This window comes from Corylus avellana, chromosome 9, assembly GCF_965113065.1.
Source record: "Corylus avellana chromosome 9, dhCorAvel1.hap1.2, whole genome shotgun sequence".
Lineage (NCBI taxonomy): Eukaryota > Viridiplantae > Streptophyta > Magnoliopsida > Fagales > Betulaceae > Corylus > Corylus avellana.
The window spans coordinates 2,353,120-2,374,207 of NC_142498.1; the positions used below are offsets into that span (position 1 = coordinate 2,353,120).

The 21,088-nt window shown below is 36.6% G+C and overlaps 2 protein-coding genes across 2 annotated transcripts; both read right to left on the reverse strand.

Annotated features, from left to right (window-relative positions):
- Positions 1–6,026: 6,026 nt before the first annotated feature.
- Positions 6,027–6,989, reverse strand: LOC132190321 (ethylene-responsive transcription factor ERF003-like). Its single transcript, XM_059605273.1, has 2 exons — positions 6,842–6,989; positions 6,027–6,747 (listed from the first exon to the last, which is right to left on the reverse strand). Exons 1-2 carry the CDS (start codon positions 6,922–6,924, stop codon positions 6,255–6,257), a joined length of 576 nt encoding a protein of 191 aa, XP_059461256.1. The 5' UTR covers positions 6,925–6,989; the 3' UTR covers positions 6,027–6,254.
- Positions 6,990–10,733: 3,744 nt separating this feature from the next.
- Positions 10,734–11,878, reverse strand: LOC132190085 (ethylene-responsive transcription factor ERF003). The gene is made up of 2 exons (XM_059604966.2): positions 11,598–11,878; positions 10,734–11,512 (listed from the first exon to the last, which is right to left on the reverse strand). The coding sequence occupies exons 1-2, from the start codon at positions 11,678–11,680 to the stop codon at positions 11,014–11,016; spliced, it is 582 nt and encodes a 193-aa protein (XP_059460949.1). The 5' UTR covers positions 11,681–11,878; the 3' UTR covers positions 10,734–11,013.
- Between the last annotated feature and the right edge of the window lie 9,210 nt (positions 11,879–21,088).

The following is a 21,088-nucleotide window of genomic DNA, read 5'->3' on the forward strand; positions in this document are numbered from 1 at the left end:
ATTTGTAGTAACCCAAACATTTTTCTATCCATTTATTCAGTTCGAGTTCGGACAAATGGATGGGTTTGATGGAATTTTGTCAGGTGTGCTAGAAATCTCACTAGCTTAAAGGGTTTTCCTAGGAAACAATACTCCATAAAAGCATTCAACCTCTTTTTCTCTCTTAAGAAAAAATTTGTCTTCTCTTTCTGTCTCCAAGATTAACTAGTCTTGTGATTGGTGAACTTGCTTGCTGAGATGAGAAAAGAGGTTGGTAGGGTGAAATTTCAAGTGTCCCCAAAGCCACATGGTTCAAACTATTAATGATGGTAAACTCAATAACATGCCATGATTTTAAACACCTTTACTGAATCAAAAGTAAGACAAAATAATGAGACTAAACAACTTTAATTTTTTATGGTTGTGGGGAACAAAATCAATTCCCAAACAGGTGAGCAATCATGAACTTTCATTGACAAAGATGGGACACCAAAATACCTAAAGTAAATGTATCTTTTTTAAGTGGAACCAGATTGCAAGGCCCAACAATGAACTAAAATATTTAGGCAGGTTTTAGATGAATGGCAATAGCTACAAGAAAAGCTCTCGGACTACCATATAGGAGGTAGTTTAATGGCCGAAGAAAATCTTCAAAGTAGTTAAGTATACATTAGGGCATATGTGTTCGAATCCCACAGTTGGAATCTTTGTGCTTGATTAGTGTACACCTCATTGGTTTACATTGGTGCTCTAGTGGGGCTAGTTTAGTTGGACTTGAAAGAGTGCATGCAGTTCTAATCGTTTAGACTTCTCTTGTGCAACTCCCAACGGGTCAGTGCTACTATAGTCATGCCCAAGTAGAATAGTAACAATTTGTCTTTACTGCCTATCCTTTTTAATTAAAAACAAAAATCTCTTGGACTAATTTGCAGGACATTATTTGAGTTGACCATTGGTATGCGAAACTTGATCAAGGAAATACCCTTAAAAATCTCATTCTACCCTTTTCATTATGACTTATGTGGAAAATATTTAGACCAATGATGTGAATTTTATTAAATCACTAGTTATTTTCAAAGTTTAAACGGATAAAAAAATAAAATTTAATTAATATTTTAACATTTATTTTCACATGTTAGCTCAAATTCTCTTTCAATAAGTTAAGTCCATCATGCAAAATACTTAACTGAAAACCTAATTAAATGAAATATAAGTAAAATGTAGAATTAAAGTTCGAACTCAAGATTTCTCATCTAATACTATTTGAACAAATTGAACAATTTAGATTGTCAAAAAATTTAAATCTAAATGTTCATATTAATATCTACTTTTTCCATTATAATAATGTTTAATATCTTCTTGCAAGAAAAAGTAAAGTTGGAACTTGGAAGCACATTTTTGACATGGTGCCGCACAGCAAAATTGTAGTGGTCCAAGCACCTCAATTGCAATCTGCAGTAGCTAGCTGCAATCTGCAGAATTGTCTACTTATTGTTTTAATCTTTTATGTTTCAAGTGAAATTGAAAAAGAAATCAAGATTTTGTTTTATTTTACAGTATAATGATGTCATGTTACATATTCATTGAATATATATATTGTTACGCCATTTAAAAATGATGAATAAAATTGACTAATGAGGAAGTTATTAGCTCGAATCCTCCTCCCCTCATTTGTGTGGACATGTCAAAAAAAAAATAAAAATGATGAGGATTCTTGTCCTTTATTATTATTATTTTTTTTAGAAAATAATTTAAATTGAATAAGGAAATGGGTTACAAGGGAGAATCATTTTCCCTCCTGATCCGAAAGGAAAAGAGAGTAGACGATCCTAAAACCGAAAATGACAGAAATTTCCTCCAAATCAGTCTGAAGAAAATATCATCAAACCCATTTAAAATAGTGTCATGTATCGATAAACCTTTATAAGGCATATTAAATTCTTAACGTCATTAATAGCAGTTTACTAACTTAGACATAATTTAATGTGTCTTATAAATGTTTATCGACACATGACACTATTTTAAATGAGTTTGAAGACATTTCCTCCAAACTGAAAATTTATGCCCAACCGAAATAGGGGTGAACTCCCCAACAATTGATCCAAAGCGAACTAAAATAATACAAAAATATATACAAATGGAAGAAAATGGGTCAAATAAGTGACATTGTCTTCTCAAATGGCTACACAAAGAAGTTACAAAAGCAAAATGAGTACAGATTAAGGCGAAAACGACATAAAAATGATGAACTTAATACGATCTAGACTTGGATATGAAAATGACATGAAAAATGATTAAAAGGTGAATTCTATTCAAGAAATCTCAATCAATTAAAGGCTTCCCTAAAAGGAAAATTGAAAGAACAGAACGAACAAATAAAAACAGTAGAGACAGGGAAAAAAGCAATTTGCTTTTGAAAAAAATGCGATCATGATCAATCACACGGTTTTAATCATCTGTTGAGTTATCTCTTTCATTGTAATGTTACCCTTTAAAGTTCATTTAAGGTAGCAGTAAAAAGTGAAAATTTTCTGATATATTTATGTTCAAATGATGGTTTAAAGTTTGTACTAACGTTAACAATTGCACTGAAAAATCATGCTTTTAATAGAGATTAAGCTTCTTTGAGATGTAATCACATCGACATAAATGTTCCAACACCTCCCCTCCGAAGAGGAACAAGTATCTCAATACGAATCCTAACTCAACAATTTACCTCATATTTCAATTAAATATTTCACGTGTTGACTTGGGTCTTGGAAGAGTACTGTTAAAGTATTAATTAAATGATTAAATTCATCATTTTCTATCAACATAAGCTTTTGATCGTTTCGCTCTGTTAATCAATTGTAGTATAAGAGACCTGTAACCCCTTTCCAGAACGTAAATCAACTATTGATATTTTACATTCAATCGGATTCTAGAATTATTTTTCGAAACAAACAAAAACTTTATATAATAAGATATTCTGAAAATCAGAGACTAGGAAGCGGCCGATGTAGCAAGAGAACTAGGAATAAAAGTGGCAAGATAACAAGAGCTACTGGGGTTGCGCTAACGCGCCCTTTTGTTTTTCAGCTCCTAATAATTGAATGTTGAAAATTGAAAGGGGATCCTAAACAAAAAAGGAGTCTATGACCCCTTTTTAAAGATGATTTAACAGCTCTTATATTATATGGGATTCACATATGTTGTGAGTGCAGAGAAGATACATACAACACGAGTAATGCTAGATACCATACAAACATTACACGTATAAATATCCTACGAGACTAAGGTTGCAAGGCTACCAAGAGCATGTTTGGAATTATGTTTGAGAAATAGAGCTTTTAAATCAAAAAGTGTTTTTTTGGCAAAAACTTCATTTTTAAGCTTTTACCAAAAATACGTTTTGGCATTTTTTGAATTTTTTTAATCCTTAAATGCACGTTCAATTTGTTTTATCAAACGAGTATTTTTTTCTTTAAACATACTTTTGAGTGTTAAACGCACTCAAAAAGTATTGCATACACTCTTTATACCCTAAACCTTGCCACATTAGCTTCATGAAATATTTATATGCATAATGTTTGTGTGGTATGTAGCAACCCATACAACACCTCTCTCATATAAATGAGTATAGAGAAGTATTGCATACACGCTTAATACAAAAAAGTTGAGAGAGAGAGAGAGAGAGAGTAAAGAGCCTAAAATGATTAGAACACCACTGAAAAACATTGGTGTCCCTTCTTTAACAGCTGCAAACCCAACCAGAAGCCTATAGCCTAAGTTGAAATTGGATACAAAATCCTTTGAAGTAGTAAGCCAACAATTCAAAAAGGTGATCTATATTCTAAAGACCACCAGCCAACAAATAAGTGGAAACGTATCTTTTTCTGGTAGATAAAGCATTATATTAATAGTTCCACACATCCATGGAAATCAAAGTTTTTTCATTGTGCTTCCTTCCATATCTTAGATGGCCCCAGTCTCTTCTTTACCCATTTCTACTGTGTCTATGTGATCATCTAGTAAATATTCAAATATTATAATCCCCACATTTTGTTTTACCCAAATGAAAATCTTACTGTTGCGGGAATGTATGTGTTAAAGTGTTGATTAATTGATTAAATTTATCTCTTTCTATTAGCTTAAACTTTTGGAATAAATGGTAATTTAAAATTAAGCTTTTGGAACAACTGGTGATTTAATATGATATCAGAGCCAAAGGCCCTAAGATCGAATATTGACTCCGTCAAATTACCCCCATTTAAATTAAATATTCCACATGTTGTGCATCACTTACTAAAAGGGAGTTTGAGCCCATACGTGAGAGGGAGTGTTAAAGTGTTGATTAAGTGATTACATTTACCTCTTCTTATCAGCTTAAGCTTTTAGAATAACTGGTAATTTAACTGTATGAAAAAATATCTCACATTAAAATTTAAATTGAATACACCAGCAAGTTTGCATGTGCTCCACTCATGTAACATGACAAATTGGCTAGGTTACACTAAAAACGAATCTTGAATTTTCTTTGATGCCAAACAAGTCATCTATGTCACTGCAGGAACCTACATTCTCTTTAATGATTTCTTTTCTCTAAAAAAGGGAGACACAGAGAGAGAAAGAATTGATATGTGGCAATCGATCTGCAATATTACCAAATAAAACAAAAACTTTCCTGTCATTTCCTAATGAGAGTTCTCTCTACCTGAGTGAGTGCATACAGGGAGGAGGGAAGAACTCTCCCTTCCTTATGATTGACCAACTCCTCTCTCTCCTTTCATGGAGTCTTTTCTTTCCCTTTGTGGAGACTCTCCAGCTCTCATGGTGAGCGGTTTTGACTCATTATCAATGTTATCCTTCATGTTGTGGCTTTTGAGTTCTCTTATGTCGCAATAGGCGTTTCTGTAAGTAACCCATCGACCGAATTGTCTAAAAAATTGCCGATTTTCGGCGGCCCCTTTCTAAAACTATGTCAAAAAATTATTAGATCATATCATTTATGTTGCACTATAATATTTGTACTTGGTCTATGATGGAGTCTCACACCCACCTCCTTTTGAATTATCTTTTCTTTTAGGGGAAATCTCACTTTGGGACCTCTGAATTACTACTTGTTTAGAATATTTTGACATGCCCCTCAAACTTCAAACCTCTAAATTTGGACTCATGAACTTTTAATTGCAGTCAATTTGAACCCATTCGTCAGATTTTAAACATTAACAGTTAGACAATGACGTTTATACCCTTGAATTTTTTATAAAATTTCAAATTTACCCTTAATTTCAAATTAAAAATTTTATAAAAAATAAAATAAAATCACAAGGTAACCAATGGTTGGGCCACCTTGTGACCTATTTTTTTTTCAATTTTTTTTTAATAAAAAGAAAATTGAAGGGTAATTTTCTCTTTTTAATGGTTTTAACGGCAAAAATTGATGGACAGGTTCAAATTGACTGCAATTGAAAGTTCATGGGTCCAAATTGAGAATGTTTGAAGTTTGGGGGAGACATGTCAAAACGAGTAGTAATTCAAGGGTCTAAAATGAAGTTTTCCCTTTCTTTTATTATGCAATCTCACTACATAAAAAATTACGAATGTTTGCTTTGTCACTTACACAAAAAAAAATTATTGTTTTGTAAAATTATAAAATTAAAGTAAAAGCCAAAAAAAAAAAAACAGAGGAAGAGGAAGAACAGGAAGAAGAAGAAGAAGAAGAAGCGCCCTTCTGTCAGTTTCTTTGACATTAAGAGTGACACTGTATCTTGGTTGAACATGGTTCACCAAAGAGGACTGAAAATGTAGGGTTTTCAACGAAAAGCGACTTTAATGTCCTTGAGTGACTACCCACTCCACAGTAAGTTATGAGTGTTCCAAACATGGTGCACTTTTCTTTTCTTTTCTTTTTTTTTTTTTTTTTTTTTTTCTTTTTAATTCAATTCAAAATGGTGTTGGCCTGAAGGAAAAACCAGTGTTTTTAATTTTAATGTTGTTCCTTTTCAGAAACTTTTTTCACATGAGAGACTCAACAGCCCCACATTGCAACTGTGAAAATCTGGGAAGAAACAAAGACATCAAAAGCATAGACTAATGTCATACATTACAACACAATTGACTGTACAAATAGCAGTAGCAGCATCTTCAATTGGGTCACTTAGAAGCTAGTTCTAGGACCTAGAGAGGATCTAAATGAGAGAGTGGCGGTCTAAAAAGTGCTGAGAAAAATGGGTTAAATATCAGAAAGAGTGGCATTGGCAGCAGAGCAATAGAGGCTGAGACTGAGGAGGAAGTTACAGAGCCTGAGGTGGGAAAACAGAGCAAAGCTCGATAGACCCATAATGAATTAACTCTTGAATCATCTGCTCAATGTGATCATCTTCAAGAGGCTTGAACTGCTGGCTGCTTTCCACTTGAACTTTCTTGACAACCCAATTGGCCTCCGTTTCTTGCTCATTCACCAGCGTCTTGTCCGGCGATCGGCCACCCATTTCAGCGGCTTTCCCGGCAGTGCAGCCGGTTGAGTTAGCGCGCGGCAATGGCGCGTTTTGAGGCTCTTGCAGTTGCAGCGACGGTTTTGTCATTTGCAGTGAAGCCATGTAGCACCTATGCAGTTTAGCCGTCAAAGTGGCTGAGAGAAGCTTCGACGACGACGACTGCGGCGCATTTGGGTTGTAAGGGAAGTTGGTCCGCGCTCTTGGGCCGCACATTAGCCTTGCCGCTTCGTCATACGCCCGTGCCGCGTCTTCCGCCGTTTCAAATGTTCCTAGCCAAATTCTTGTCTTCCTGCACAAAACGAAACGTTCCCATCAGTACCGACCGAAACGTGTCGGCATTATTATTAGTAGGTTATGATAAGGTGATAGCGAGGTGAACTTACAGTAGAGGGTGGCGAATCTCGGAGACCCAAGAGCCCCAATGCCTTTGGCGGACGCCTCGATATCGCTGTTGTGGTCTGGCCATGTTGGTGTCTAAAAGGAAAGGAATTGATGGAAAGGTGTTTGCGATATGCCTGAATGAGAAAAATGGGGAGTGGCCCTAAATAAGGGGATGGTGAGGGGAGGGTGGGGGGGATTTATGTAGTTGGATTTGTTGACAAACTTTGGTTCACTGTTTTGACTCTCTTTAATTGGCCTTCTGGCACCAATTAGCAATTGGGTCCCACATGGAGGGTATATATACTATTGGGTCATCCCTCCTTTTTATCTTTTGGCTTATTGCAGGTGATTTTTTTTTTTTTTAATTAATTACTAATATATAAAATTTGAAAGACCTAATTTAATTCACATGAGTAATAATACCTTTTGTCAACGCAAATCTAAACAAATAGAGGTTTTCTCAAGATCTCCGGATGATTGTCGTATTCTTTTGTTGTTGTTTTCTTATTTATATAGTTTATGCTTAGGGTATTACTAAAGTTTAAATATGTTTTTGCTTTCTAAGGTTTTGTTTAAGAATAACGAAATGGTTTTCAGTAGGTCTTTTGTGTTTTTTCTAGTTCTTTTATGGGAGCAAACTATTGACTGATGACAAGGAGTTATCAAGTTTATGGAAGATTTGTCATTGATGAAAGAGACAGTGACCAGAGACGTGATTCGTCGGTTTATGCTGCATATGTATATATTGATTATGATGATGACATTTTTAAAGTGTTGTTTTGTAAAAGCCCTAGAGGCTACTGTGTGTGTCATAGATAGTGTTGGGGCCATAGAGTTTTCAACTTGCATCTTTAACATTGTATGATAGAGCATTTTGCGCCAGATTGATTTTATATCAATGAAGATAACTTGTTTGTTAAAAAAAAAAAAATTGTTTTGGATAGAGATCCAAGCAATTTTACTCTTTTTCACATTGACTATACGGATTGTTAGCAATCTAAACAACAAATTACTGAAATCGTGATGGGTCTACATTAATTGCTTTAATGACTTTTCAAAAGTTTGAAGTTTGCTAGAACTATAACAGATGACCTCCCTCATTTTCTGGCAGTATTTCAGCACCCAAATCTTCTTGTTTTGGTATGGTAGTTGTAGGTTTTCCTCATGACTAGATTCATCGTATGATAGAGTGAGATTGATGAAAATCGGATTAAGCTATTGCTTCTCAAATCCTTCTTCTTCTTTCTTCTTTTTTCTTTTTTAATATTTGAGATTTCATTAATAAAAGTGTAAGGAAAACAAATAGCTTATCTCCTTTATCTTATCATTTACTGATGTTGGACTCTTTGGTTGGCTGTGATTAGGATTGTCATCATGATAATCCTTAACAAAAAGAAATGATAATACAAAAAGAGAGGGTGGGACACCCCAACATAGACTATAGAAACAAATATTACAGTGCAAAAATGAAATCTAATCACATTTAAGAATTGACCAAATAAATGGTCCGACTCAATATTTTTTGGCGCATAATTCAAGAAAGGGGCCATTGAAAAATGGCAGAGGCAGACTAGGGAATGGGATGTTTGGAAAAATGTATACTATGATTGCAAGAGAACTTGGTAGTCATAGCAAGGAGGATAACATTGATAATGACGGCACTAGAGTCGCCAAAGAGGAGTATCACCACAATGTTCAACACAGAAGGTGCTCGATGGTAGACACTTGGTGGACATCAAATATGAATTTGGATTTGGATCTAGAAGTTTCAATAGGTAAAAGAGAGGCATCGGTTATGGAGAGCCAAAGGGGAAGGTGGAGGGCAGCCAAGAATCTGCGGCATGAGGGCAAAAAAATTTGATGTCAATGTGTGGATTGCATATGTGGTGGATGAAGCGGAGGCCGGCGAAAATGATGGAGAGGCATGAGGGTAGCAAAGGAGGGGATAGATGCACAATAATTTGGCTTCCAAGACAGAAAAAGAAGGAGAGACAAAGAGAAAAATGAAAAGGACGAAGGAGAAAGGGAGAAGGGAGGGAGCATTACTCTACCCTCCTTCCCTATCTAAACTTGGTGGGGAGAGAAAACCCTTTCACCGGAAGTTAGAGAGTCTCCACAAACGGAAAGGGAATGCTCCACTGGATGAGCGGGAGGACTTGGTTAATCTTGAGGAAGGAGGGAGGAGGAGGTAGAGCTCTTTCCTCCTCTCCTTTTTGTACTCACTCGGAAGAGAAACCCTCTCATTAGGAATGTGAGAGTCTCCACAAAATCTCACTTGTTGGTTGGTGCAGGTTAGATTATAAGTTTAAAAGAATTGAGAAGTGAAAACTGATAGCAAGCTCCAATTTGCTTCTAAAACCCTTGATAATGGGTAGAACTTGTATTGCACATAGGGTTGTAATCGAATTAAAGTGAATTGAGTGTTGTTTGTCTCCCCTATCTGTACTCATTAGAAAGAGAAAACCTCTCAACACCAAGCGTTGGGCTACCACTAGCCAACCTTCATGTGGTGGCCACTTCGCCGCTTCTTTCTGCAACTCAACACGAGGATCAAGTGACATGGGTCGCATGTGCCTGTCCGGCATTTTCGTCACTTCCCCCTGAGGTGGTGCTCATGCTTGTGTGGCGACTGCATGGTCACATGCAATTTATAGTATAAGTTTATAATATATACAAACGAGTTAACGAGTCGCATCGAATTTATATAAGTATATCTTGTTTAATAATTGAACATATTTTTATTTTTATGTTACACCTCGTTCAACCGTACAAATTGCACTACATAGTTGGAAAAAAAAGTTGTCGGCTGGCAATCTCCTATTTCCTTGACTTTAACAATTGAAAACCCATAAAGAGCTAAAGGCTAAAATGTCTAGATTCAGGCCCTACATAGAAAATCAAAAATTTCCCTGGGCCCAGATAGCAAGAAAGTGGTCGTCTTGGAAAGATTATCAAGCCCATTCCAAATGCCTGAAATGTCGACCCGACCAGTAGGCCTCATAACTGAATAATGCTTGGGTTGCGAGCTAATGACCAGCTCCATTTTCTATAGCATAGCATTCCTCCAGAACAATACAAATGAAAAATGTAAATGTAAATATAAAAGTAGGGCTTTCCTTGTAGGGATCGGAACAGGAATCTCTGTAATTGGCTACTTAAATTGCATTCAATTAGGGCAATCTCACAAAGTGAGGTCATCGGGAGGTGGATTTTGCACTTCAAATTGCTTGGAATAAGTGTGTTCTGTACCTATGATTCGTGCAACAAATTACAGGAAATCCTTATTAGCAGGAATTAAGAGACCTCTTTTAGTTGGGAAAAAACAAAAAAAAAAGTACTAGGTGCAGGAAATCCTAACCGAGTAGTTAAACAGATAAAGATTCCAACAATTTTGTTATTTGAATTATTAACAATTCGATTTCGTAACACGTTTCAAGCAATTCGTCCACTTTTTTTTTTTTTTTATTCGATACCCTAACATGTTTCGAGACGTCCGCCTATTTATTAGAACATGTGTGTTCCATAAAGACTCTTTCTCATTTGCTAACGAGATTATTAGTTTGCTGGGCATCGATCCCTAAAAAATCTCCCATTTCCCCGTGATTGGCGGTTAAAGTGGAGAGAAAATCCTTCCCTTGCCGTGGCTTTTTGAGCAAAACTTGTGTCCCAAGTTGATATCAACGTCATTGTGGTATCAGTGTTCAATGTAGGTTCCCACAAAAGGATACAACAAAAGTGCCAAAGCTGTTCTTCCATGAGGTGGGGTCCCAGTATTTTTTTTTACCGTTAACCAAAATCCAAAAACACACAATCAAAGAAAATTTGAACCAAAAAAAGAATGCAAGTCATGCATCTAGCTAGGCTGCATAGATAGAGTAGTAGAATGCTAAAAAATAAAGCATAATTAAGCTTAAATCATATTATAATTATAACACATTTGATGCTACGCATGGCATCATTCACATGGGTCGTCTGAAGAAACTATGAACAGAATTGGGAACTATTGGGTGGTGATTGGGTGCAAGAAACAGGAGGCTCTGGGCTCTGCGCAGGCTGACAAAAATAGGTTAAATTAGAAGATGAATGGGTGACATTAGCAGAAAAGATATACATATACCATAAAGGTGAAAGAAAGGACAAAGGAGGGTGTTTTTTGAGATGTTTGGAGATAAAATTAGAGGGGCTGTGGTGGGACAACAGAGCAAAGCTCAATGGAGCCATAGTCGAGAAGTTCCTCTATCATTTGCTCAATCTGAGCATCCTCAAGAGACTTGAACGGCTGCTGGCTACTTTCAACTTTCACTTTTTTGAAAACCCAATTGTTGTTTGGCTCTAGTTCTAGCTCACCCACCGGATTATTTTCCGGCAGCCGCATACCCATTTCGATGGTTTTTCCGGCGAAGCCAATGTTGGCGGCAATGACATGTGGTGATGGTTGTTTTTGAGGCTCTTGTGCTAATGGTTTGGTCATTTGGAGAGAAGCCATGTAGCACTTGTGAAGTTTTGCAGTCAAAGTTGCAGAAAGGAGCTTCGATGAAGATGACTGCGATGCATTTGGGTTGAAAGGGAAGTTGGTTCTAGCCCTCGAGCCGCACATAAGCCTTGCTGCTTCGTCGTAGGCTCGCGCCGCGTCCTCCGCCGTTTCGAATGTTCCTAGCCAAATTCTAGTCTTCCTGCATAAACGAAACGTTTCGTTTAGTACTACACAAGCAAGGACACACATAAACGTGGATGAAGAGCGTGCATAGGTGTACGTACAAGATAGGGTGGCGGATTTCGGAGACCCAAGAGCCCCAATGCCTCTGCCGGACGCCTCGGTAGCGCTGTTGCAGTCTGGCCATGCCCGAAGAAAAAGAAACGTTGAAGAGGTGTTTGTGAAAATGCCTGAACGAGGGAATGATGCAGGAGAATGGTGCCTGTGAGGGAAGGGGGAGAGAGGGGTTTTTGTAGTTGCATTTGTTGACACAGATATAGGCAACTGGAGCCTGGAGGGGTCTTTTTCTAAGCCCCCTCTGGCAACCAATTTGGAGAGAATTGGGTCCCACTAGAGCTTTGAAGGGAGGCTCTAACTTCTTTTCTGTCTCTATTAGTTACCAGTTGGCTGTTTGCAACTGATGATTATTGAATAAATAGAGGAACTGAAATTTCAAACAGACCAAATTCAATTCACATGAATAAGAAAATGGCTACTATATCCAAAAACATCATGTGTTACTGTTCTCTTGCTTTTTTGCCTGTTCTTTCTTCAAGAAGATCTTAGGTCATCGTCTCATGGATTCTTCTCATGTGATTGTGGTCTAAGTTTAGACAATGACTCAATCAAGTTGGTAGTTTCCTATACCTAAAAAAAATGAGCATAAAAAATCCCTGTTGTTCTGACCAACGAAACTATTCTAATAAATGAAAGAACCTAAAACATAAAATAATATAATTATTTTTACTTTTATGTTACATTAGAACACTTTTTCAAACAAAAAGCACTCTCCAAAACATATTATGTTTGCATTATGAAAGGATGAACAATCTGCAAATATGATTATTTGGGTCAATTTTTGTTGTTGGGACACATCTATTAAAAGATTCTTGGAGTGTAATAATTAACATAACAATCCAAATCATGTAATCAAATCTTGTTCACTGTTATAATTGGATCAATTTGCAATCAATTGGATGGTAATTTTTATTGAAAAGAATGGTGATGATGCAACAGGAAACAAGATTGATCCGGCTTGTGCCAAAAAAAAGGTGGGCTACTTCAGTGGTATTTGGATTGGAGCTTTCAATTTCATGTTACTTCTATAAAATAAAAATAAGCTTGATACAAACTTCTGACTTGTAAGAAGAGAGTCGTGTTTAAGAGCTTATTATAGACGAATGGTTAAAATTGCACTTAACCAATGTGAAACACATCAGATCGTAACATAAAATCACGCTTCTGAATTCGACAGCCACGGTGGATCATTCTATTCCATAGGTCGCCTCTTTTGCAATTTCAGGGCATTTTTTTATGTAAAATTAAGATTGCACTTAATTCATAGGACGCTTCATGACAAAGCTCATACCCTATGCAATTTTAGGGCATTTGTTTGTAGTGTAGATTCTGATAGGGATTAATGCATGTTGCTCACGGCACAGGTGCTAAAAATGGGAAACACAAGCATATGCAACACAATAGAAGAGGACAGAAACAGGTTTCTGGTTGTTGGACGGCAATGCACCATGATTACTGTTCACCCACGTGCCAAGAATGAGCCCCCATGCTGTAGAGAGGAGAAGAGAGAGACCCACAAATTTCTGTATAGTTTGAATCATAGATGGACTTTGCTTCACACGCAATTATATGGTGTTTGAGAGAAAAGCATGATGCTATCTATTTGGCGGATGTGATTGGGTTCAATGAGCCTATCTATACAATGGGCAGGTTCATGTCACATGGCACTTAAGCTTTATTCCACCTCGGATTCTATTTGTTAAGATTGTTTGAACACTTGTACGAATGGATGAAGCTTGGATATCTTCTCACCTGAAGGTATAATAGGTAGTGGAGGACCCCATATACCAACGGTTATATGCAGTCAGCATACCCTAAACAAAGTTGTTGATAAGTCTAGCCTTCTAGGGGCCCTTATTTTAAATTTTCATGTATTGAATTAGTAATTATTCAAGAGAATTGAGGGACTCCTAGAGTGGCTCAAATACCAATAGATCCTAAAAATGTCCATCATTCATAAAAGCTCAACCGACCCCTAATCAAAAGAAGGCACACTGGCTCTAGACAGCCAAACAATTCAGTATCCTAATGACTTGTGAGCACAACTAATCACCAGAAGCTGCATTCCCTACTTGCTACTAAGATCCGAACCCACCTTTGCTAAAGGAATGCTAACAAGTAGGCAATTCTCTCTCTAATAGTTCATATTAATGAATTCTCACCCTCGGCGAATGTTTCTAACATACTAAAAATGAATTCTCATGTCAAAAACAAACATTTGGTCCCCCCACCCCCAAACCCTAGAGGGTGTCGGCCTATATTATAAGAGCCTAGAGTAACTCCTAAAGATATGCATATGAATTTAGTTATACCTTAACCCAATAGCTCAATTCAACCGTTATCCTTATTTTGCCTGATTACTTTTTTACGTCACCCTTTCTAATTTGGGCGTCGAGTGGTTCTATCTGATCTCTCCGACAAAACCCTAATAACCTTCTCCTTTTCTTGTAAGCTTCTCTCTAAAAGGCGGTCCTAAGATCACTAATGAGTTCTGGTGCCAACAGGTAGCTCCATGAGATCCTATTTGACTGCTATTTCTGGCTGTGGCAACAACTAGTTTAAACATAAACTTATGAAGTTCCAGGTTCCAAATAATAAAATATCAAGATCTTTACATACCTGCCGTGTGGTGCATGCAACTTGAAAGATAGGGAGACAAGAAATGTTTCACCATAAATAGAGAAAATCATACAAAGCCAAGCTCTAGGGTCCTGATTCCACCTATTCATTTTGGATTTGACATCCAAGAGGACAAAAAGAAAGATAATGGGACATGTAAATCGTAGCATTAATTAATATCTAAAAGAATATGTAGCTTCTCACCATGAAAACCAGTGACCCAAATGGGTGTTTAGAAAGATTTATGGATATCCTACCCCACAAAACAAATATCAAGGATTTATGATATTAGAAAGAGAGCATCAAAGCTTCTAAGGTCCTACAGCTTTTACTATAAAGTTTCTTACAAATTATCGTGACAATTACCACACATTAACAATTAAAATATAGACCGAATTTGTGAGAAAGTTTTACTAATGTATTAATCATTAGTTAAAAAACAGAGTCAGGAACATTTGTTTGAATTATTAAAAAAAAAAAAAAAAAAGTTGTCCATTTTTTGGTTTACAGCTAACCATAGAGGAAGCGGAAATCAACAGAAATGTCAAAAAGGAGAAAAATCTAGTGTCTAATACATAATCCGATGAATGAGTAGGACCCACACAGAAACGCGTGAGGTGGACCCCCAAATCTAACATGGGTGATGATAGCATGTCGTCCATTTGTGTGTACTAATGTATGAAAACCTCCCATGGTTTCATGCCCACATCACGGTCCCCCGTCCTTGTCAGGCATCTATCCCCCATCCCCCCCTCTTCCTCTGTCTCTTTCTCTGCCTTTCTGAGTTCACATGCAGACACAATCCAATGAATTGAAAGAAGAAGAAGAAGATGGAAGAAAGAGGTTAGAAATTGTGTTGGGGATTACAACATGGGGTGTATGATGACTCTGTCACTCCAAGACATTTTGGGTTTACATCTTTTCTAGTTTGTGTTGCTGCCCAGCTTGCATACATACTTGGTGCATTTTTTGAGCAAGTTTCCCTTCTGGGTAGGGTGAATAAGGGGACTAGCTAGAAAAAAATGTTACATAGATGACGACCAATGGTTTACTAAATTAAATGGCAATAAAATCTCGAGGTTCTTTTGCTTATTGGACAGTTGTTATACAGCTAGATGCTCATTACGAGGTCAAAAAAAAAAATCAAGAAACAAACACCGGTTCGTTCGACAACGCTTTTTGGAAGAGTTTGTTTTTTAGCTAAGACGTAAAAACATTGACAAACAACTTTAAACACAAAATACCCAGAATCTTTTTTAATAGAAAAGCAAAAAAGTACACTCTAAATATATATTTTTATTTTTATCAAGAGAACAATCTCTTCATAATCCCGAAAAATACGGAAATATTGTATAGAAATACGCCTCCAAAATCAATCCTATACACTAGACGGGTCACAAACTCCAATGAGGATATGACATAAAAAACCTTAAAATTCTACGAAGGTTATTTTAGAAATGTTGTCTAACTTAGCCATCAGAGACTCATACTAGCACCAGGCTGGCATTATTTCAACGGTCTTTTTTATTTTTCCAGACGTCCACCGCTCAGTCTAAATATACAAAAATCCGCATAAACACCGTCCATGTTATCTTGGTCTCTATATCTTTTAGAAAATAATAGAAAAACAAAGTAAGCAATTGTTTTCAAGAATTTTCTCTTGTATACGCAAGCATCAAATTGTTTTCAAGAATTTATTTTAATTTTTATTGTTAGTATAGTAAAAGGTAAACGTATGAAAGTTGCATATCCAGGAATTTAGGGGCAAGAATGAAAGTCACTTTTATTGGTCTTTTCATCCTTTAATTTATATTTTTATTAAGATAGGGACCAGTCAAAAGGGGAATATTCCGAAATCAAAAAAGCCAGTTTTTATTACCCTTAACGCGGTTTCGTTGGTAAGCAAGAAAGAGAGGTGAATTTAGGGGGTGTGATTATGATTGTGATAGAAATGTCTGCCTTCCAACTTCCGCCCGCACTTCATGGGATTTTGCACAGGCTGGTCCTTTGAACAAGACCACAAACCATTCATCATCCGTCTCCATGTGCATGTTCCTGTTTTGTCTCATGCTAAAACATTATAAATCAACATTAAAAATTTTAAGTTTAAAACATTAATTATCAAGGAAATTCAAATTTCTAGAGACAAATTAGGAGAAGGAAAGTGAGAGGAAACCACTTTTTTTTTTTTGTTAAGCGATAAGAAGCGACGGATTTAATTATTTATTAATATTTTAAAACTCTCTTACGCGTGTAGATTCGAACCCTAATTCAACAAGGGAGATATACAAGATAACATTTCGAACTCATATTATACGTCGTTATAACATGTTAAATTTGATAAAGCTAAGCTAATAAGAATCGGTAAATTTAGTTATTTAATTAATATTTTGATTTAGATGCATTGTGAATTTTAGGATAAGATTTTGAGTATCCAATTATCGAAGGCTCAATGGATTAGGAAAAGTCTGTTAAACTAGAAAGCATAGCCCAAGACTGATAAACCAATAAGCACCTTGTCTCGAGTTGCATTACTGATGTAGATCGACGAGCCTCGTCTGCAGCCCATTTGGACGGTCCTCCACCCAAGAGCCTTGTCTATAGTCCTCGTCTGGAGACCATCCGAACCCTTATGTTATTTTTAGTGCTTTCACCGCTTTATGTAAGTGACCGTCTGGACGGCCTTATTGTCTGTCCAAACAGCCATTGGTTACAGGTGCCATTCAACGTTTATGTGTGTGGGCCATTCGGACGGCATTAAGCTTCGTCCGATCGAGCTCCGTAGAATGGCAATTCCGAGTCTGTTTCGTATTTTAATTCGGTTTAGGGTTTTGAGGCCCATAAATACATACTTATAGTCTCTAGAAACACAGTTGTTGATTATATATGAGTTTTGTTCAATAAGAAGCCTCAGAGTTGAACATTCTTCTGTTTTCCTTCAAAACCTAGAGAATATCTAGCGTTTTAGAGAAGATTTCTTAGATCCTTTGATAGAATCAAGATTTAGAACTACATATTTGTTCCTTATTGTTGTTACTCACTGCAGTCCACTAAGTTACGCTGCATCAATTACAGAGGATTTTCACCCCACCAAGTCACCATATCCGCCTACTAAAGGACAAACGATGACAACTGTCGTAAAGGAAATTTCTTTTGCTCCCTCCATGAGCACGTCCCTCTACTAGGCAATGTGCATCCAAGGACCATATTACACGACACAACAAAGACGCTCTGGAGGTTAGATTTTTTAATTGCCTTTATGAGTATTCTGCTAATTATTGTTCAACAAAAATTATCATCTGACTTAAGCATCGAAGTAGTCGTCCATCGGTACACCCAACAAACTCCTTTGCTCACTTTCATTCTTATTGTATGTATTCTTGGACGAGGTATCAGACTCTCGGCGTGCGGTCATAGATATCAACAAGATTCATTTAATTTCTTATCTAACCTAGGGTGGAAAATAGAAAATAATGTATATAAAATACAAATATAGTTGGATATAATATGGATCCATTATTGACCCAACAAAAGTTAGTCAAGCCTAATCACATGTTCAGTGTAATCCTATAGAATTGCTTATGGGAAATTTTAGGAAACCGTGAATGTGATCAAATAGCTTAAAAATTGAACAAAGGAAACTTGTGCTCTGACTTTGACATCATCTCACACATAGATTAAGTGCCACACAACTAATAGAAAATAGCCCTACTCCATTTCTTGCCATGTGCATAGAATAATTAACAAACTAAGGAATAATTAAGGAGTTTATCTATTTCCTAATTAAGAATTATATATTTTGTCTGTGGTAGATGTTGCTGATTAAAATTTATTAAACAATCTATTGTTGCGTGAGTTGGCGGGGGATACAAACACGGACGGAATTAGAGTTTTTTTGTGAGAAAGAGACAAAAACTCCAAAAGAGTTGTCTAGGGCAAAAAAATATTAGCTTTGGAGCCACTTACTAGGGCAAAAAAATATTAGCTTTGGAGCCACTTACAAAAATATTAACGCGATAGAAGTGTTAAATTTTTTTGGTATAACGTAGATCTGCCTCTGGATACAAAATATAAAAGGAGGAATAGGAATTTCTGTAGAAATCTATAAACTCAAAAATTTGCATTTTAATTAATCAATTTCTTTTCTTTTCCCGTACAACATGGGCCAAGATTTTTCTTTCAATTTTTCCAATTAAATTAAATTTTTTTTCCTTGTGCAAATTACTATTATTATTATTATTATTATTTTAAACATATAAACCACCAAGCTCAGGATGGGCCTATTAGGGTAGTGGTGAGGGTAGTCATGAAGTCTCTTGTTGTTGACCCAAGCCTGCCGAAGTGAACCTGAAAAGTGTATATATCTGTTGGGCCTGAACTTTAATGTACAATTTTGCCGTTTGTGGCCCAAATATCTAATTGATCCATAAAATATGAAAGGAAAAGGCCTACCCCATGACCCCCTAATTGTACAAAATTTTAATAGCCCAAGGCCCCAAATGGATCTAAATTATAACACGTTTCCTTTTCTTTTTCTTATAATTTTTTTATGATATTGACCGTTAATTGTGATAAATGGAAGTAAGGCTGAACATTGGCTGGGTTCTTCTGGCTACTCGAACCGGTCCCAATCAGGCCCATGCAAACTAGTAAGGCCCTCATGAACAGAAGCCTATGTCTTAGGATTGCCTAGTGTCCTATTTATTCTAATCTTATCTGGATTGTTGTTGTTGTTGTTATTTTATTTTATTTTTAAAAAAAAGAACAGATGTTTGGGTTATGGGTGTACAAGCCGAGTAGTTATTGTAGTAATCCAAATAATTAACTAAGCTTAGGTAGCTTGGTTAAAAGGTTAATTTGGGTTTTGGGTCACTAAAAACAGCTAGTAGGGCATTTTGGGAATTTAGACTTTCGGACTGGACGTACGCTAGGGTTGTCCGACATACACTCTTGTCTGTAGTAGAGGACGTACGCTAGGGTTGTCGGACGTACACTCTTGTCTGTAGTAGAGGACATACGCGGAGGGACCACCATACGTACGCTGTCAATAGTATGCAGTACTCTGCTAATAGTACACGGACGTACACTGGGGACCATATGGACGTACGCTACAGCCTTTGGACCACTAGGTAAATAATACCGGATGTACGCCCCTATAGTACCGGACGTCCGTTACTTTTCAGAACAGTTGGTAGCGCCCTCTGCTATAAATACGAGTGATTCTTGGAGGTTTTTGGCTTCAAGGAGATAACCTTCTAAGCCTAGCTTGTTACATAGTTGTTATGCTGTCTAAGTGATTATCCATAGTTAGCTTATTTGATAATTTGTAACTTTTAGTTACGTTGTTGCCCTTAATCTTAGTTTAAGCATGGGTTAGCGTTTAATTTTTGTTGGGCTTATTTTCTTTTACATGGAGGTGTTGTTTTGAGATAGGAACTAGATATCATTTTGGTAGCTTTAGAGTTAGTTTGGGAGAATAGGAGGACGGTTGAACCAAATGAGGTTCTACTTGAAACTCTCTGAGTGGACGTACGACCACGAGCTCGGACATACAGTCAAAAGCGTTCCAGGAAACGCCACTTTGGCCAGTCATCCGATAACCTCTGTTTTCATATTCTAGGTTCATTTTAGTTGAATTTAAAACTAATGATAGGTCTTTTCTCAGTATTCGAGGTTATAGAGCTTCAAGGGAATTTTGCGAAGTAACCTTACGACCCAGGTGAGTACAAACTCACATGGATGTTTGTTGTTACTTTTCATGCATTACACTTCTATTTTATATGTATCAAACATACATATTTTACAACTCTCATAAAATACATTTTGGAACTACTATAAACTTTCTTTTGCGAAAATGTATGTTGATTAATAAGATAACAATGAGGCTTGTAAAACTATGCGGTATAATTGCATCGTATGACATGGTACACCGATACGTGCGGGATAATGGTCATGGGCTTACTATACATGTTAACGTTATGGTCAAATGTATGTATGTGCGCTTTGGATCTAATGGTTTCGTGACCAAGGCACAACCATTCTCTATAGATGGTCACTATAGGACAGACATCATTAGTGGTGTTGGTCACCCAAGGTCAGACTCGGTCGTGCCACTAATGTTATGTATGGTAGCGTGCAATATCCGGGGCACCGGTGTTGTACTACAGATCCCTCGGGACAACGCTAATCCTATTGAAAATGAGGAGTAATATTTCGAGTAGACCATACGATTGAACTATTACTGTTACTCATGATTATATGCATATTATATCTATATTACATCCATGATAAACTGTCATAACGTTGCATGTGCTTTATCAACAACTAAGTTCACCATTTAATGACGGGAATGTCATGTGCATTTATACTCACTAAGTCGTTGGACTTACCCTTGTATTATTTTCTTTTTTTCTCCATATGTAGAACTATGCAGTTATAGATAGTTTAGCAGAGATGGATACTACGAAGCATTCGGTTATCTTGGAGGATTCGACCCGGGAGATGCTTAAGGACTTATTACAAGCTTAGGCAGATACTCATGGTAACTAGTACTTTTGAGTTATGCTATAGACTTAGAGCTTTTATGCATGTTTGCATATTAAAGTATAGCATGAATCCCTTATAAAGATGATGACTTGTATAGTGTAATTTCAGCTGCTTTGATGTTCCTTAATAGTCGCTCTGGTTGTAATGATTAATGTTTATAGAATCTTTTGTTTCCGTTGTTTAGCATCCTTTGTTTTCGAGGAGTAGAGGTCCCTGAGTCTTGTTCCTCGAGGAATAGAGCTGTGAGACGAACCGTGAAATTAATTACTAGTTAATTAATCTATGGAGTGTTACAGTTATTCAGTGCTAATAA

What these genes read in the sequence shown, in the direction of transcription:
- LOC132190321 (XM_059605273.1), bottom strand. Translation starts at nt 6,924, where the DNA reads ATGGCCAGACCACAACAGCGATATCGAGGCGTCCGCCAAAGGCATTGG. An exon ending in GAGATTCGCCACCCTCTACT is followed by an intron (nt 6,748 to 6,841) that starts GTAAGTTCACCT and finishes CGTTTTGTGCAG; the next exon opens with GAAGACAAGAATTTGGCTAG.
- LOC132190085 (XM_059604966.2), bottom strand. Translation starts at nt 11,680, where the DNA reads ATGGCCAGACTGCAACAGCGCTACCGAGGCGTCCGGCAGAGGCATTGG. An exon ending in GAAATCCGCCACCCTATCTT is followed by an intron (nt 11,513 to 11,597) that starts GTACGTACACCT and finishes TCGTTTATGCAG; the next exon opens with GAAGACTAGAATTTGGCTAG.